The sequence below is a fragment of the Larus michahellis genome, chromosome 14 (genome assembly GCF_964199755.1).
Source record: "Larus michahellis chromosome 14, bLarMic1.1, whole genome shotgun sequence".
NCBI classification, from domain to species: domain Eukaryota; kingdom Metazoa; phylum Chordata; class Aves; order Charadriiformes; family Laridae; genus Larus; species Larus michahellis.
Genome location: NC_133909.1, coordinates 13084881 through 13103811, shown reverse-complemented (window position 1 = coordinate 13103811; position 18931 = coordinate 13084881). Strand labels below are relative to the sequence as shown.

At 46.4% G+C, this 18931-nt stretch overlaps 1 protein-coding gene across 5 annotated transcripts in view; it reads right to left on the bottom strand.

The window, feature by feature from the left end:
- Nucleotides 1-18931, bottom strand: part of ABCA5 (ATP binding cassette subfamily A member 5) — a 49959-nt gene that overhangs the window by 11519 nt on the left and 19509 nt on the right. For all 5 annotated transcript variants that reach the window (XM_074607878.1, XM_074607879.1, XM_074607877.1 and 2 more), the window contains exons 5-25: nt 18296-18454; nt 17984-18081; nt 16303-16532; nt 14466-14607; nt 13490-13678; nt 13010-13157; nt 12046-12214; nt 10412-10470; nt 9768-9878; nt 9395-9570; nt 8829-8948; nt 7636-7774; nt 7376-7466; nt 7047-7186; nt 5361-5480; nt 4140-4341; nt 3720-3889; nt 2398-2531; nt 1295-1432; nt 636-749; nt 102-272 (exon numbers count right to left, since the gene is read on the bottom strand). In XM_074607878.1, the coding sequence (XP_074463979.1) occupies nt 102-272; nt 636-749; nt 1295-1432; nt 2398-2531; nt 3720-3889; nt 4140-4341; nt 5361-5480; nt 7047-7186; nt 7376-7466; nt 7636-7774; nt 8829-8948; nt 9395-9570; nt 9768-9878; nt 10412-10470; nt 12046-12214; nt 13010-13157; nt 13490-13678; nt 14466-14607; nt 16303-16532; nt 17984-18081; nt 18296-18454 (3020 nt within the window). The remainder of the gene's footprint in view (nt 1-101; nt 273-635; nt 750-1294; nt 1433-2397; nt 2532-3719; nt 3890-4139; nt 4342-5360; nt 5481-7046; nt 7187-7375; nt 7467-7635; nt 7775-8828; nt 8949-9394; nt 9571-9767; nt 9879-10411; nt 10471-12045; nt 12215-13009; nt 13158-13489; nt 13679-14465; nt 14608-16302; nt 16533-17983; nt 18082-18295; nt 18455-18931) is intronic.

Below are 18931 nucleotides of genomic sequence, written 5' to 3'. Positions count from 1 at the left end.
CCCTGTGTATCGGCTGGAAAAATGTCTGCTGAACCATCTAATCAAAATAAACACTTGCGGAAAATAACATAACGATGCTCTCGCATCCCCGCCGCACTCACCACAGCGAGGAACTTGCCCACGTAGAAATAAACGCCGTAGTGGAAGGCGAAGAGGCTGCCGATCATCAGGACGAGGATGGAGAAGAACAGCGGGAGGTCGACAACGGCTTGGCCGGTCCAGTACGCGGAGGGGTAAAGCCCCGCGATCTTCAGCTGCGTGTACGCCTTGATCTGCAACAGGAAAAGGAAATGCAATGTGAATTAAATGTGAATTAAAATTAACACTATGTTAATCCGCCTCCGTGTGTGAGCAGGGCCTTGTTTTTTCCCTCCCAAGACACTCCTTTTACGTTGATGTTGCATCAGTGCGTTACCCAGTTACTCCTGATTTCAGCTGCCAAAGCAGCAAAAAGCATTTTGACGGAAAGGAAAAAGGCTTTTCCCAAACCTGCTCTACCCCAGGCAGCAAAGGGCAGTCACATCCACGCTGCCTCTCACCGCAAAACGCACTATTTCAAACACCTCTTCAGATTTTCCCCAAACCCCGAGGTTTTTAGGTTCTCGTGCAGTCTCCCAGTGAACCTGGGACTTTACCTTATGGTTTTCTGCGTTGTCCATGGCAAAATAGGGCGGCATCCCAGTGATAATTATTCCCAGCAACACAGCTTCAAAATAGATCTCCAGTCTGAAAATTGTTTCTGGAAGATTCTGAAACATAAATCAGATTATTTTTAGTACCAGGATGTGTGTGACCAAAAAAATTCATTTAGAATTGGACTGACAATGCTAAAGCATCCGTTCTCTGTATCTCCAGATCATCTGAGCTGTAGCATGAAGGAAAACACCTACGGAAGATTTCGGAGTATTTTTAAGAGTGTGTAACAAACTCCCAGAGCACCGATGTCCTGCAGCAGGTCCTCCCCCTCTCCCACAGGCCCCCCCAGCTCTGCACAGGAGCTCCACCATCCCCACGTTCAGCCTCCCAGAATCGCGGGGAGCCTGTAACAAATTCCCAATGGGACATCCTCTTTCCGAGCCCCCTTTTTCCTCCACTTCCACGAGCTGCAGAACAAAACCCCGGCACGCTTTTCAAATCCTCTTTAATTCTGCAAAAATCCATTACTTTGGGTTCTGGGGCTCCGCACTTTGGGCGCGGAGCCCTCGGTGCTGCCGACATCCCCGGGGGATGCTCTGTCACCTGTCCCCCGCCCCGTGTTTGGGGGGTGGGGGTGGGTTTTTGCCACGCCGCTCACCTGAACAAAGGGGTTGCTCCAGATCTGGATGCTCTCCGTCACGTTTAAATTGCGCAGGAGCAGATTGCTGACAATATTCATCAACACCGGCAGGGAATGCACCATGGTGCTGTTGAACACGACCGTGAAAATGTAGTTCTGGAAAAGGAAACCGTTTGCTGTATTAATTCTTCTGCACAAAGGGTAATACCCCGAGAGGGGTCTCCTGTGGGCTTAATTAAACCTGAACATTGGGAAAAATCTTTGCATAATGTATAGCATGCTTTGCAGGAAGCTCTGGGCTGCTCGGGGTGGTTTTAACACATCACCTAATTCAGGAAAACAGCCATGCTCACAGAGAACAAATTATTTGGAATCAATTCCCAGAACGTTTCGTGCAACCGCGACGCTGTGACAAACGATGCTCCAGACAATTACAGTCTGAAAAACAAAACACCCAACAGCCCACACTCCTACGTTCTCGTTAATGCATTTGAAAACCAGACAGGCAAAAATTTACATCAGCTAAGGGCTGCTCCGTCACGCTAATATTAACAGTTTGCCATGAATAAGAACGGGAGGAAGAGCCGGCGCTGGCACATCGCAAAGCAGTTCCTTTGTTGGAGATTAAATACGACCCCAACGTTCAAATCTTTCTGACGCTCCTTCAGTGACCCACCGAAACAAACACTTACAATCCAAGAAACTCATTTTTCTTTACACATGAGAGCACCGTGGAATTATACTTCTGTCAAATTGTATAATTCAGCCAGTAAGTAAAAAATAAAAATAATAAGAGATTCCTACACCAGGTCTCTTGTGAAGTAAAATATTTCTTTTGGCTTTTTGTATCCTTGTAGGGCAGAAAGGAGGGCGGAAGTTTTACTAGCCTACCATCATTATCGTTATGGAAGAACATTTATTTTGAACATTTTATTTATTAATATTTCCATTCTGTCAATAAAAGTCTTCTTTGCAGGTCTCTTGTATAAGCAAGATTACATGCAATTATTTGATTACACGACTCTATCCGTGCCTTTCAGGCACGAGTCCAACAAAGCCAGCCCCTGACCTGCTGCTTGTCTGCCCTGTGGGACACGGCCGAGCCGGTCCGTCCGTCCTACCTGGCTGGATTCAAGGTCAAACACGTTCAAAGCCGCGCTGTGAGGGGCAGCCGAGACGTAATCGCTGTCGTTGAACATCTCCCAGAGCACATTCATGCTCCCAAGAGAGTGGACAATGTCATCGATAGCCGATTCTGGTGTCAGACAGAGAAAACACCACCATTACTCATCACCAGCCAGGAGTACGTTACACAGAATTATCGATGCATTTTCCCACCGATAGAACCCTATGATGAAGGATCACCGTTTCCTTACGCATGGCCACCAAAAAGAGTCCTCTGCTGTTTTGAACAACAGGAACGTTTTCAGTTCAGCTTCCCACTCAACAGCCTCCAAAGCATTCAAGAGAATGTTTTGGTTGTATTCTCCAATTAATCTGTGCAAGTTCAATGCAGCGGCGAGGAAGCGGAGCTGCCAAGGAGCACCGGCAGGATACTCCGAGTTTCAGTTGAGCAGAGAATTCGCTGAGAGAGCGGGACACCAGCAGCGCTTTGATACCACCTCTGGAGAAACGAAGCTGTATTGAGCACAAATTCCCAACAGCTCAAACAGATGCTCGTTTCTATTGCCTGTATCGCTGCTACGCGCTTTTAAAACATCCTAAGCTGAAACAACAAGGCATTTTCCAAAATGCTTTCCAAAATATGTTCATAGAATGTTGTTGGGTTGGAAGGGACCTCTCAAGGCCAACTAGTCCAACCCCCTGCAGTCAGCAGGGACATCTTCAACTCGATCAGGTTGCTCAGAGCCTCATCAAGCCTGGCCTTGAACGTCTCCAGGGATGGGGCCTCCACCCCCTCTCTGGGCAACCTGGGCCAGTGTCTCACCACCCTCCGTGTAAAAGGACTGGAAGGGGCTGGAAGGTCTCCCCAGAGCCTTCTCTTCTCCAGGCTGAAGCCTCCCAGCTCTCTCAGCCTGTCCCCACAGCAGAGGGGCTCCAGCCCTTGGATCATCTTCGTGGCCTCCTCTGGCCCCGCTCCAACAGGTCCATGTCCTTCTTGTGCTGAGGGCTCCAGAGCTGGACACAAGCTGAAGTATCTAAACATCTCGCTATCCAGTTCCTTCATCTCTCTCTCGAGACAGAGCAAGCACGAGGCTACCAGACACAGGAGGAGGAGGAAAAATCTCCGAACCAATCCTACGGCACAAAGGATACCCACTCCCTACCATCTCTGGGAACTTGGAAACTCTTCGTTTGGCTTAATTTCAAGGAAAAAGTTTGTCCCCAACCCCAAAAGTTCCTTCCCCACCACAGGAAATGCTACATTACAGAGAGCAGTGGAGACGGGAGCCGCCCCCACGGAGCATCTCTGCTCTCCTACCTGTGGAGTTCTGCAGCAGGAGACGACTCCTGTACTTGTGATAGTCCTCGCCGGGCTTCAGCAAGTACAGATCTGGGGAAAGTTTGATAGCAGCTACAGAATTTTTGATGATGTGGTGTATGAAAAACAATAAAATCTGAACTACAAGAAAAATCAGAAAAAGCAACAACCTGAAAGAAATAAAAGTTTCGGTTTTACTAAAATTCAGAGAAAGCCAACCCAGTTTCTGTGCATGCTATTAAAACAACGTCTCCCTCGCCCTCAAACCAGCATGTATTCAACAGTAATGCATAGCTTCATACTTACTATTTTTCAAATGTAACTATGGGAAATAATTTAATCGCATCCTGCTGTTTCTCTAGGGCCATTCAAAGCAGTTTTCAGAGTTTTGTATACAAATGAGAAAGCCCCAATACTCACATCACTCTCACGCATTTGTTTTCCCGCTTGAGACTAAGGAAATGAACTTTGGCTATGGTGGAAACCTGCTTCTTCCAGAGGGCTGTATTGCTCATCGCTGGCGCCTTCGTCTCCGAGAGCACGAGGAGGCTCTGCTCCATATCGTCAAGGGACTTCGTGTCCACTTCGTCCTGCACTTGCTGGGAATTGAACACGCTATAATCTGGAAAAGAAGAGAGTAGAACTTTCTGAATCTGATGCTCTGTCAAAGCTACGTGGTTTGAAACGACGGGGCTGGAGAAAGCTGGGTGGCCACCAAGTCCTCGGCCTTGCTGTTGCAGAAGCCATCTCATCCCGCCCCCATCTTTCCGCTTCACCCCAAGCGCAATGACACCCATCTACCCCAAAGCCGTAAATCACCCGCTCAGCAGATGCTTAAGGCAGAGATACACATAGATACACATTTCTGCCACTCACAAGGTGCAACTTGCCCCAATGCCATACCATCAGCCCACGCGTGCACCTGTATTATTCAGCACCAGCTGTTAAACCCTCTTACAGCCACACAAAAGCTTTGCAGAGCTGGATAGTTTACTAGTCTGTATTGCAAAGAAAGCTCTAGAAAGATTAAGATAGTTTAAACCATTCGAAGTTAACGTCGAAAGAAGAACTGATTCATTCCGGAGTAATATTAAGCGGTCCCAACTCTTCATTTGAATTGGAAGTTAATTTAAAGGAGGGGAAGAAAGGCAAGTTCAGCTATTTCAGCCTTAAGCGCAGGCTAATGCTGCTGTTCTCGCAGAAGATTGGAAATTGAATTTATACTGTGCATTTACAGTTTCTTGAAAGTAAGCTCCATTAGGAAAATAACGCCCATTTTAAAAAGCCAGCCACAAAAAGTGCAATTGCAAAGCAAAGAAATTAGATGTAAGTACACTGGATGAAAAATTAATTACTGCAGGGACAGACAGTAAAAAGCTTTCCCCCTGGACCCTCCCAGAATCATTCCCCGCCCAACTCGCTGCTTTTGCGTGTTTTTCGTGTTAAATATTTCAGAAGCCTGGAATGCGGAGCGACCGAAGGAGCCCCATGCTGCTGGATGTAGCACTCAGAGAGGATTTTTCTACTCTTACCCCCATAGCAAAACTCCTTCTGGCGGTGACGTGGCAGGGACAATCTTACACTAATTAAGACTAAGTCAAATATGAGGGAAGAGAGGAAAACAGCCGCGGTCCATCCCACCTGCTTGATCGATCTCTGCCTCAACTTCCAGCTTCAGATAGACATCCTCCAGCGTCGTCATGGACACGCCGTACGTGATGACGCCCAAATGGGAATGAGTGTCCAGGTCGGAAAACAAGCCTGGGGACAGAAGAGAAATGTACTGGTTGCTCTGGAACAGGGTCACATCGTCTTCCTGAGAGACCTCCAAGCACGTCGGAGGCATCCCTGAAGCCTTCTGCATGGTAGAAAAAAAGCAGGTAACGTGCAAACATGGTTGCTTAATTATGAAGACACAGGTCACTTGAGAACCAAGGTCGGGATAAGCTCCTTTTAGCACAAAACCTTTTCAACCTCTGTGGTCAGGTGTGGGAAATGCGGCACGTTTTCCCCAAGCTGTAGTGGTTACGAAAACCATCTCGGCATCCTAAAGCTCCTGGGCTCAGAGCTGCCTCCTGACTGGCTGTGAGAAACATCACACACAGGGACTGCAGGAGAGCTCATCCTGCCCAGGCATAAAGAGATTTTTGCAAATAAAACCACTGAGGGTTTGGTTTTTTTTTTCCCCGGGGTATATATATACACACAACCAGATCTATATCTATATATATATATAAAATATACAGCCAGCTCTGTAAAGCCAGCTTAACTGGGCAGGAGATCCTGGATGGCACGCATAGCTTGAAGATCAAAATGATGTCCCGAGTGAGCACGCTTATTAGCGCCCTGGGATAAAAAAAAAAAAAATGCTATTGGGCTCTTGCCAGCCCCATGAACTGAAGGACTTGAGAAAACGAGAAGCATCAGAGCCAAGGTCACACTGAAGGGAAACGCAAATGCGTCAAATGGGACGAGCAGTTGGGTACCCGACGATGCTCATCAGATCTCCGCGATTTCTTCTGCCCCAGTAGCCGAGGCATATTCCTAACCTCAGCTTCTCCTGAAAATAATTTGGGGGAATGGATCTAATCTTGCATAGAGGTGCCTGTTTCTCAAAAGTACACGCAGTGGCTGCTAAAGGTAAAGCTAATAAATTATTAACTGGTCAAATGCAAGGGGGGAAAAAAGCATTTATGAAACATGAGCCGCTATTCACAGCTGTATTGATTCTCCCTTAGCTTTCCACGCAGCGCAAAGGACATTCTGTTTCTTCCATTTTCTCCTGGGAGATGAACGAGGCGCCCCATGTAGGGCTGATCAGATAATTGCTGCCATCTAGTGAAAACAACACGTCTGCTCCGCGCTCCCTCTCGCCGCTGAACTTTAAGGCAGTGACACAGTGCTTTTGTGGCTCTCAACAAGGGGGATTGATTATTGTAGGACTTGGGGCTTCCTGGCTTCCCGCTGGAGGCCAGCCCTGCCCATTAAAACGCTCTGCAATGAGATGATGGGTCTGCAGGACAAGGGGATTCTCGGACAAAAGGGTCTCTTCACCCTCCTGCCAAAGGGTGCTTCTCCCCAGAACTCGGCACCAGGTACCCACGTCCATCCAAACACATCACAGCCCCCTCGGAGGAGGCGCCGAGGTCCTCGCTCGCCTGAGAAAGACCTTGCAGACTGATCATCAGCCACATCACAGCAAAACAACGGATAAGGATAAAAAACACATAAATGCAGAAGCGACAATTAAACAAGAATTGCAGGCTGTGGAAGCGGATTTCTCTTCCGCGGCCACTCAACCCCGTGGCACAACAAAGCCATCCATACCTGCAAACTTGTCCATGTCCTTGAGCGGCAGGGTGTAGACGAGCTGCTCGTCGTTCTGCTGGATGAGGCTGGCGGCGGGGATGTGCTGCCTGATCAGCGAGGTGGTCGCTTCCGTGTTGCAGTAGGCATCGATGTGCATGCTACGAAAACGCACAAGAAATTGGGTTTTAAAAGCTTGCTTTTTCCCCTTACGCAGAGCCCCAAACACGCAGTACGAAGATGATGAAAGGATCGTTTTGGGGGCCAGGGGGTGCTAACCTTACAGATTTCAACAGAAAACAATAAGAAGAGATAGATGTCACATAACTGGTATCACACAAAAAGCTTACCTCAAGCGGTAGCCAATTCCCCACTTGCTTTTGAGAAAGAGAGACGATCCAAGGCATTTCAACATCCCTTGAGAAATCACAGCTTTACGATCTAGAAACAGCAGCACAAAAAAAAAATCAGAGGACTGCCAATTTACTCCCCAAAACCAACTATATACTTCAAATAAAGGCCTATACCGCAGCTAGAGAAGCATGACTTTTTGCTCCGTAGGGTGACTGTCACTCGGGGCCTGGGTACGCGGGGCGGTGGCAGGACTCACCGGCCAGGATGTCCGCCTCGTCCATGAAGTGGGTACTGAAAACGGTCACGCGATTCGCTTTTCTGTTTTTCAGGAGGTTCCAGACGATGTGCCGCGAACACGGATCCATACCCGCCGTCGGCTCATCCAGCAGCAACACCTTTGAGCAAAACCAAGAAGCGTTTGCAAAGCCAGATCCAGCGCAAGGTATCGGCCTCAGGAAATCCCAGCGAAGCAACAGAGACTGCGCTTTTTGTTTAAGCCGGCTGGTTAGTCCTCTAAACTTGAGGAAACAGCCTCAAGTTGCACGAGGGGAGGTTTAGGATGGATATTAGGAAAAATTTCTACACTGAAAGGGTTGTCAAGCATTGGAACAGGCTGCCCAGGGAAGGGGTTGAGGCACCATCCCTGGAGGGATTTAAAAGACCTGTAGACACAGTGCTCAGAGACACGGGTTAGTGATGGTTTTGCCAGAGTCAGGTTGATGGTTGGACTCAATGATCTGAACGATCCCTTCCAACCTAGGCCATTCCATGATCCTACGATTCTATGATTCTAAAACAGAAAGGAAACACCCTAGAGCAAGAAGGCAGCTGTCTTCGCTACGCTTTGAATAAATTACCTCCTGTTGTGACAAATGGAAAAATCATACAGTAAGTTAATGCCATAGTCTGTTTTATTCTAATACAATTACGTTTAGCTATGTATTCACTCCTCCTAGTCAGGGATGGTTAGACGTGCACGCTTTTAAAATCCCAGCGAACTGTCACACACATCACTGTCAAATACAGATCTAGAAGCACTTCCCATTCTTACAGGCCAGAAATAACACATCTGTAAGACAAAAGAGCCCCCTGGCCCCGTCCCGGCTCCAAGCGCCCGGCTGGCTTCGCAAGGAAAGTCTCTGACGGTTTCGCTGTCGGGAGCTAAACGTTACCTGCCAGAGACAACGCAAAACTCATCACGCTATTTATGTCACAGAGAGATCAAATCCAGAGCTCCTGCCATTACCTAAGCCATTAGCATCCTCAGGCATCAAGCTATTGAAGGGATTTTGTTTAAACTATAAATGGAGAAACAGGGAGCAACAGATGCTCACAGGGACAATTTCTGCACCTTACACGTTATTTATATGCGTTAGTCGGTTGGGACAAGAGACATCAAGCCCAAGGCGCGTTAATGACGGCATTTGGGAACGCCTCCGTCGCACTCACCTTGGGGTTCCCGAGAACAGCAACTCCCACCGACAGCCGCCTTTTCTGCCCCCCACTTAATTTTTTAGCTTGGTTGTCCCTGATCGGCTGCATATCCAAATCCAGCAACACCTTCTGCACCTTCACAACATAAGAAACGCATTTATTGTTAAAAAAAGGCTATAAGGTTGTGGGGTTGTTTTAACCAGATTATTAACAATTACCATTCAAATTAACTCCTCCTCATTCACAGTGTATTCCGTATCTGAGCTGCGCACCCTGTACAAACCTGGACAGCCAGAGTCTTAAACCCCAGCAAACCCAAAGAATTAAAAGGGGTCTATGCTTGAACACAAATGCTAGGATTTAAAGTTTTAAAAGTTCAGGAGCATTTTAGTTTACTGGGAAAAATTAGCACTTTATCTGTGTAAAACCATCTGTCTGTTCTCTGCCTCCTCGTCTGTTATGCTGTAAAGCAACATTCCCCTGCAAATCTGTTTTAAGGAAATACCTGTGCCGTGTAAGGGTATTTTGCCCTACAGGCTAAAATTGAAATGTCAGACAATATTTGTGCCCAGCCGACTCACCTCCTGTATCAAATCGTTCTGAGGGATTCCTTTAATTGCAGCAAATATGGAGAGATTCTCCTCCACGGTTAATATATCAAAGTGGATGTCGGACTGGGGGCACACCCCCGTTATCTGTCGCACTTCGAGCATTTCATCGATTTCAGAGACTTTGTGCCCATAGACAGAGACGAACCCTAAAAAATTAAAAAAAAAAAAAGCCAGGGGCAATCAACGGAGAGGTTCTGTTACAGCCAGAGCGCAGAACAGTGTGAGCATGGAGCTAAAGTGGATTCTTCCAGACGTTATCCAGAGAAAAATTTGGTGCATCCCGAAATAACCATAAGGTTATTTTGGTTTTCGGAAGCAGGGTACCCCAAATCTCCTAACTCACCATCGGTGGGCGGACACAGCCCGCAGAGGATGTTCATCAGCGTGGTTTTCCCCGTCCCGCTGTGCCCGAGCAGAGCCGTGATCTGACCTTCGTAGATGTCGAAGGATAAATCTGGTCCCCGAGGCAGGCGCAAGAGAAAGAGGAGACGTTACCAACGTGCTCCCGGCACCCGGAGCCGGCTCCTAGCGCAGAGGTAAATTCAAATACCGACATATGGGGTATGCATTCACGCTCTGCTCCGAGGGACACCTTACCTCCAACGCCCCGGCACGGGACCACCGGGGCTGGGACGGTCCCTGCACCACCCGAGGGGTGGCCACATTTAAAAGCCACACGGGGAAACGAGATGAAAAGATCAGGGAAACGGGGCAGGGAAGAGCATATCACTAACGAGACGGGCAGAGGAGGAGTAACGGGGATGACTCTTTAGTGATGGAAGGGCTCCTCTTTTTTGGGGCGCCGTTTTAAACGCTGCCAAAGCCATGAGAGAAGACACACACAAGCACATCTTGCATTCATGCTCCAAGGTCCCACCCCACTAAAAGAAACCAAAAAGCCCAAACTGAAACACAAAAGATCACTCGGCAATTCAGCTATCGCTCCTCTGTGCCTGATAAGCGGCTAAAAAGCTAAAATGTTCTTACTTCGGAGAGCCTCCACAGTTTCCCCCTTTTTCCTGAATGTTTTCTGAACACAGCTGATTCTGAAAGAAGACACGTCATTTTACAAACTATTTTAGGATCTTTATATGTCACTTTGAATGATCAACAGTCACAACAAGACGACCACGCTAAAGTGGCACCAGACACATTAATGACTCGTAGAGGCAAGTCAAGAGACAGGGCGTCTGGTCGCAGACCTTAGTCCGTCTCCACTCTGGTATCAGAAAGCTTTTTCTGGTCACCTTTCTAAGGCATTTCCTACGGTGACAGACTGAATTATTTCAAATCTGTGTTTCTTTCACACAGTGGAACAATTCACCAGAGGTTTCCCAAGCTAGAAAAGGGCACAGCTACTCCGCAATAATTCCACAGTGTAACAGAAGACTCAACAGACACGATGGGGGAAACAGATATTAGTACACCAGACTCCAAAGACATGATTATTGACTGTTCTTGATCAAAGTTAGGCAAAAGAAAGCAGGTATCTTTCTCTCCAAGAAAGGTAAAAACTTTCCTTCCAGCTCCACCGTTTTCAAAATGAAAACGCCCAACTATTTTATCTGAAGGCACCCTGCGAAGGATGGGGTTTGGAAGCCTGGCCACCCTGACAATGAGGATGGGGAGTGGATTACAGGTGTGAATAGTGGGGAGGAGAACTGGGTATGAAAGAAAACAAAACCTGTACACGTGAAGATGACAAGATAGTGAGAAAATGATGGAGAGCTGCTGGAACGATGCCATGGAAAGAGTCCAGGGTGGATGACCAATGCAAAAATGGCCACAATGTTCTCATGAGGATATCAGGATTAAAACTGGACCCTCCAGCCTATGGCAGATGCCCAAAGACACATGGATAGTGCGGACAACACAAGACTCGTTCTGCTCACTAAGCTCAAATAATTATTTGAGACCAGCGCAGCCAACCCCAAGGAGTGGGGATGTGGAGTTCCCCAACTCCCACCAGGCTACGCCATTGGAAAATGATAGAAACAAGGGCTAAAAGGAAGATACTGAAAATAATATCCAAGACACGCTAAAAATACATGACAGTCCACAGACAAGACAACAGGTGACAAAAACGCAATGCAAAAGATGAGCCTGGCCATCTATTTCGCAGTCTTGTTTTACCCTCTTAGATACGGCGGCTGGGTAAAACCACCACGAAGTTCTCCTCTCGTCTATGGAGAACACACCAGTCTTCTCACAAACCTACAATTCAGCTTTTTCCTCCTCAAATGCGTGTTACCAGAAAACCAAACCCTCCCAGAAGAGTAGGCGTTTCAACATCTGCAACCGCTTACGCCTCTCGTGGCCTCAGCGAAACTGAGGGAATGGAAAACTGGCCGGTTTTGAGATGACTCCAACTGGAGGAACGCAATCCACAAACAAACCCTTTCTTTAAGCCCAGCGATTTGCCCTTGGAGAGCATCCATGGCCTTGATGATGGGGCTTGACTGAAAATGGGAGCCGGCCGTGCCGGGCGCGCGGAGGACGCTCCGCAATGCATACCATATGCTATTTGAATCCGACGATGGGAGAAACAAGAGCAGCTTTTCAAATCACAGGCTAAAACGTCAGGGCCCCAGGTGACACGTGGGGCAGGGCGGGAATCCTACCTGATGGCCTCTTTGCCCTGAAACTCAGAAGGCATCGGTTCCACGATCTCACTGAAGCTTATGCTGCCGTTGACGCTGCTCTCGTACAACTCCTTGTAATTTTTTCTGTGCTTTGACCAAAACGAGGGCTTCATGAAGAAAAACGGCGTGCGGCGCAGTCCAAACTCCCCTGGGTGATAAAGAGAAAAAAGACCACTTCTTTCATTGTTGTAACCGCAACATTACAAAGCATTGTGAAAGTACAAAAAGTACTGGTGTAAGAGTAGATATTCCTCAGCTTTGGGGTTTTAGCTATGAAAGCCACGAGCTATCCCGCTAAAGGTTTAGGAGCCAGCCCACGCCCCTGTTCCCGAGGGATTTCATCTGCCAAGTTTACATTAGCCACGGTTCCCACCAGCAGGTTCCAGTTTTGCGAAGTATTTAAATATATGTACAAAGCTCTTCCCGTGGAAGAGAAATCCCCGGCGCTGAAAGAGCAGGGACTTAAACACGCGCAACCTAAAGCCAGAGAGCTCAGAGGCGAAGGGAGCTGAAGGGCTCAACCAGGCATTAGTCACAAGATTAACAACTTTATTCTACGTGTCATGCGAAACTCCTGCCGTCACAAGGAAAGGGCTGGAACAGGCAGGGCCTTCTTTAATTTCCAAGGCTAAAAGAGCAAAGTGCCGAGGCACGACCCCAGTAAGGGAGCTTTTCCTTCAGAAAGAGGAAAACAAAGTCTCGCTGGCGTACCTAAAGGCCACCAATTCTAAACGTGCTACCACCCCTCTTCCCGTCTCACAGCTTTAACACAATGTGAATTATTTCAGCTTAAAGCATCCCGAGTCACAGTGTAAAATATATTTGTAAAGAGCGGCATCTCCCTTCTCCACAGCCAGAATTAAGTTAGAAATTCCACCAGGCTCCGGACTTCAGGAATTGGCGACGCTGGCGCGGTTCAGTTCCGTTTTTCTCATGAACAAACCTGGGATAACCTGATCAAGGTAGACGGCGACAAGCAGGTAAAATATGCTATCCAGCACCAACAAGATGAGAGAGATGAAGAGGGGGTAAGGGCCGTGATTTAGATTTGAAAATGTGGCGCCATCTTCATAATCCTCCAGATGCATGACCTGCCAACAAACACGGAGAGAGGGGATGTTACACGGCACCAGCCTGGAAAGACACGACAGCAAAGTGCAAAACTCGGCAACAGGAAAAAAAAAATAATTAAAGAGCAACTAAGATCACAGCAACAAAACAGAAAGAATAACAGTTGCCTGACGGTGTGCTGTATTTTACTTGATATTAAATTGCCGCGGGAAGCTATTAAAACAGGCATTTTCCCCCACCAGTGTCAGTTTGTTAAAAAAAAATAAATATATTTAAGAATATCTATGTCACTATTTATTTTAAAGCGATGCAAGGCAAATGAGCGTGACGGGAGGGGCGAAAGGGTATTTACCTGGGCGACACCGATCAAGAAGCTGCACTGACACAAGGGGCTGAAAACCCAGACGAAAGACTTGGGGAAATCTTCCAGCAGGACAATATTGAGGCCCACGAACCCAAACGCCAGCGTGGCCAGGAACTCCACGATACCCACGTGCTTCGACTTCTTAAACAGAGGCGTCAGCATAAGTGCAAAGAAAACCTAAGGACAGATCAAAAAAAAATATAAGAAGGTACTATATTAAAAAATAATAATAATACAGGGTACAGAAAAACTAAAAAGACTATAGCCTCAATTTCGCTTCTGATAATCGTCTGATTTTCCTGGTATAGCATTCACCCACGTCCCGCCCTTACAAACAGACCTTCGGGAGGGAGAGTTTCCCAAAGATGCCAAGCGATAGAGCACAGAAAAAAAAACCGTAAAAGAAAAATAAGGAGCCATATGGCTGAGCGTGCACGTACGCCCTGGTCCGTGCCTTCTGCCTATGACAGTAAATAAATGATGATTTCTGCACCGGTTGCTTATGGACTCAGACAAGCAGTTTGCTGTATAAATTAATTCTATTACTTACATTCTATTCTATAATGTATACAGTATTCTATACAGATATAATTCTATAGCCATTCTATAATTTATACAGTAATTCTACCATTGCACCATATGGTAACAGCAAATGTTCAGAAGAGGGCACGGGTTTGGACATCGACACGGTGCTGTACGGAGTGTTTTCGGTTCAAGGACACGCAATTATAAACTCAAGATAAGTCGGTGAGGGGAGATATTTCTTGCAGTGATGGTCCAGACCTGTACAACACCCCACCCAGGACGGGATGGGGACGGGGAGAGGGCAGACACCCAGCACCCTCCGTCCTACAGAACCTACCCTTGTTCAAACGCTCCGGCAGAGAGAACGGGACCAGATGGGAAGGGAAAAAACCAACACAGGGATGGGACGGCCAAATGCTGCAAGACTAGGAATACTTACCGAGGAGATTCCATACAGGAAAAAGAGGAGAAATATCACGAAGGCGCTGCTCTGGGGGAAGAGGGAGGAGGCCGTGGCAATCACCGCCATGAGAATGGACATGACAAAAATCAGGCTCATGTAGAGCAGCACCCAGGAAAGCCTAGGAGCAAAAAGGGGAAGAAAAAAAAAAAAAAAGAACAGAAACCGGTCAATGAATCCCCAGCCTGAATTATTCACAGGCAAAACCAGCTAAAGCCACCATTCTTTAATATTCCAGACAGCTGCACCAAAGGACAGGCCTGCGACAAAACAAGAGCCCCCAAATAAAACGAGCTCTTGTAAACATCCCTGTAATTGTTCGAGGCATTAGAGCACACGCATCGATACCCACGGCACCAAAAACAAACACAATTAGATGATTCATGATTTTTTTTTTTTTTTTTAACCTGCATAATTAATTCCCTGGTACAACCAAAAGAGAGTAACTGAGTAGTAGGTTTTAATAATTAAAGAAATTCTATTTAAAATTTAATACGCTAGTCATCCCAGTAGCTGGGCAGGGTAATAAAATCCTTTTCTTTCTGAAAGACAGAGCTGCCAGTCTGGGAGCAATTCTGACCTCGGGAAACAAAGGCGGTTTGTGTACAGGTAGTAAAAAACGACGCATTTTCCTCAGAAGCAAGTTTCTGAGTTATGCTCGGTGGCCGAGCAAAGCCGCCTTACCAGCACGCCTTTGCGGATCGTTCCCATTTCACACTGGGAAGAGTAAAAATGATTTTCTGCAGAGCGGAGACGCTCGGTGCTGACGCGCGAGCGGTGCAGGACTCCGCCAAATACGATTTGCCACCAAGGACCTACCGCAAACAAACACAACGCACTGCCAGAAAGAGCTGGGGTGCGGAAATCAAAGCAACCAGGAAAAAAAAAAAAAAAAAAAAGTAAAAATAAGCCAGCCAACCCCCGCCGGCTGACAGGGTGCAGCAGAGAAAGATGCTGAAACGCCGCGGCAAAGGTAAAATACCCCATTTTTCTCTCTGCAGCTCTCAGTGGTTTCAAATTAGTACATCCTCTCGTTTGGGGAAAAAAAACCCCACCATTATATTGCACAGGACAATTTCCATCACGGTAAAGAAATAAAATAAAACCTGTTGCTTAGAGTGCTCTGTCATGTTAAAATTATAAAGGGAGGTTCATGTAATTACATGGGGGGGGAAAAGTGCTGCTAAGCACTGAAGAGACTGCAGGTGACCTGCCGAGACGGAGAAAAGGAGGTACCAAGCCAAAAATATTGAAAAACAATAAAAATAAACTATATAAATATCTCACGCATCATCATGTTTAATCCCTCCAAGCCTGGCGTAACTTCACCAGCACAAGCACAACAGTATTACTCTGGTATTTTACTTATGAAAATATTCCTATCTTCAGGGTACCGCAAGTATCTCCACGTTAGATTTTATAGAGTATCTCACTTTTAGGCTGCTTTCAGTTAATCACACTGAAAACAATTAAAAAAATGGAGGATGGGATAAAGGAGTTTTCCTAGAAACCGTTATGGTTTTTTTTAATACTTCTTTTAGCAACCGTTAAGTATTAAAAAAAATAATAACGGGTGCTAAAAGAAGTATTAAAAAAAAAATCTTTTAGAAACCGTTATTTTTTTTTAATACTTCTTTTAGAAACCGTTATTTTTTTTAATACTTCTTTTAGAAACCGTTATTTTTTTTTAATACTTCTTTTAGAAACCGTTATTTTTTTTTAATACTTCTTTTAGAAACCGTTATTTTTTTTAGTATTTCTTTATATATTTCATACTTCTTTTATACAGAACGGGTTATACCAAACCCTCATGTACCAAAAGGCAGTGTCGTGAAGTCCCAATATTTTTAAGAATTCCTTCAGTTTCCTCTCCTTTTCTGCCACAATATGAATGGCCAGATAATACCCAAACGGCGAGAAAGCGATGACGAGGTAAATCAGAATGATCGCGCGGGGGAAATTATCGATTTCCACCACCGCGGCCTCTCCCATGACCATGGCCCTCGTCAACTGGAGTTGTTCCCACACCGAGTGGTTCGTCTTCAGCTACAAGGAAAAGAAAGAAGACTATTTTTGCATCGCTCCTGATTTTCAGCCCCAGCTCCATCCCCCCCTGACGGGGAGAGACCTGGAGCCCCTGCAACCCCACTGTCCCCAAATCCCCGTCCAAAACCTGGGGGACTGGGGAACATCTGGAGAGAAAATGAACAATTTTGCAATTCCTATCACCTAAAAAAGATGAGACGAGCCGCATGACAGCGAAGAGGGACAAAGGCATTGCTGACAACCATGACACCTCTGCTGTGGGGACAGGCTGAGAGAGCTGGGGGGGTTCAGCCTGGAGAAGAGAAGGCTCCAGGGAGACCTTCCAGCCCCTTCCAGTCCCTAAAGGGACTCCAGGAAAGCTGGGGAGGGACTCGGGATCGGGGGGGGAGACACAGGATGAGGGGGAAGGGTTTTAAACTGAAAAAGGGGAGATTGAGATGAGACACTTATGAAGTTCTTTGCTGTGAGGGTGGTGAGCCCCTGGCCCAGGCTGCCCAGAGAAGCTGTGGCTGCCCCATCCCTGGAGGTCACAGAATCATAGAACGTGTTGGGCTGGAAGGGACCTCTCAAGGCCAACTAGTCCAACCCCCTGCAGTCAGCAGGGACATCTGCAACTCGATCAGGTTGCTCAGAGCCTCATCCAGCCTTGAATGTCTCCAGGGATGGGGCCTCCACCCCCTCTCTGGGCAACTTGGGCCAGTGTCTCACCACCCTCAGTGGAAAGAGCTTCCTCCTAATGTCTGATCTAAACCTGCCCTGCTCCAGTTTAAACCATTGTCCCTCGTCCTATGGCTCCATGCCCTTGCAAACAGCCCCTCCCCAGCTTTCCTGGAGCCCCTTCAGGGACTGGAAGGGGCTGGAAGGTCTCCCCGGAGCCTTCTCTTCTCCAGGCTGAAGCCCCCCAGCTCTCTCAGCCTGTCCCCACAGCAGAGGGGCTCCAGCCCTTGGATCATCTTCAAGGTGTTCAAGGCCAGGTTGGACGGGGCTTGGAGCAACCTGGGCTGGTGGGAGGTGTCCCTGCCCAGGGCAGGGGGTGGCACTGGGTGGCTTTAAGGTCCCTTCCAACCCAAACGATTCAATGATTCTATAAATACAGACAATAAAATTGTACAGCAAGTTCTGCAGCCCCTTTTGGTGCAGCATCTTAAACAACATTTTGGGGACAGCACCGTCAAGCCTTCGTGTTTTTACAACTGCTGTGATACATGGTTTGGGCTCATTTGGGCACAAATGAAGACAAATATCCAGATTATTCAACAGGACAAGAACGCTTCTATGCAAAAACATGGCAAAACACACATGAAATATTCTGCCTTCCCACTGAAGGCAAGCTAATTTTTGATAAGGCATTTTTCACTATCAATAGGCAACATCCCAAAACCACTCGGAGCCAAGGCAGTCCGCGGATTCGAACCTCCTTGGTTTTATTCTGTTATTTTTTTCCGGTTTACCTGTATAATCACAGCATCAATGCAGGCTTGCAGAGCTGTAAATCCCGAGGTCCAGTAGGTCACCGACTCACAGCCTTTCCGCAAGTTGGAGCAGCTGGCTGCAGAATAAAGCAAGGCATTTGAAAACACAAAAAGACGGAGTTCCGGCCGTCTTATCCCTAACGTAAACGCGGGGCAGCTTGAGGTCCCTTGGAAACGGTGGGGAAAACTTCCAAAATAACACTGTATGCAACATCAGGTCAAAAACCAACAAGAGGGTCTGATTTCTCAGTTTATCCCTTTAGGGATATATGGAAGAGCGGGCACGTTTACCTCTCGATTCCATATAAATGGAAGACATGGCAACCGAATCAGGAAACCTCAGCTGGTAGGACATGGCGTCGGTGAACACCACCCCCACGAAGTTGGAGGGTTTAAAAGCACTGGCCGCTTGCAGCTCCTCTTCGCTTAAATACTCCTCTGTGATGATGCCTGCGGGACGGAAGGAATCATTGTGGGGACTTGGGCAGCAACGCAAATACACAGAAAAACATACAAAAAATATACAAATACAGATATATATAACGTATATATATTTATATATAATATATATAAAAATATATCTGTATTTGTATTTATATATGTTATATATAAATATATATACATTATATATAAAATATATAAATTAAATATATATAAATATATATAAATATATAATATATATATAAATATATATATAAAAATATATATAATATATATAAATATAAAATATAATATATAATATATATAAATATATATAAAAATATATATTTAGATATATTTTTGGATTTGTGGGTTTGGGCAGCAGCACAGCAGGAAGAACAATTGTGCAACGGTTTTAAAGAAGCACCATGTTAAGCATTAGTAATATATTTGGTTTCAGAGATATATACATAAAAAAAATATATATCTCTTTATATAAAAATATAT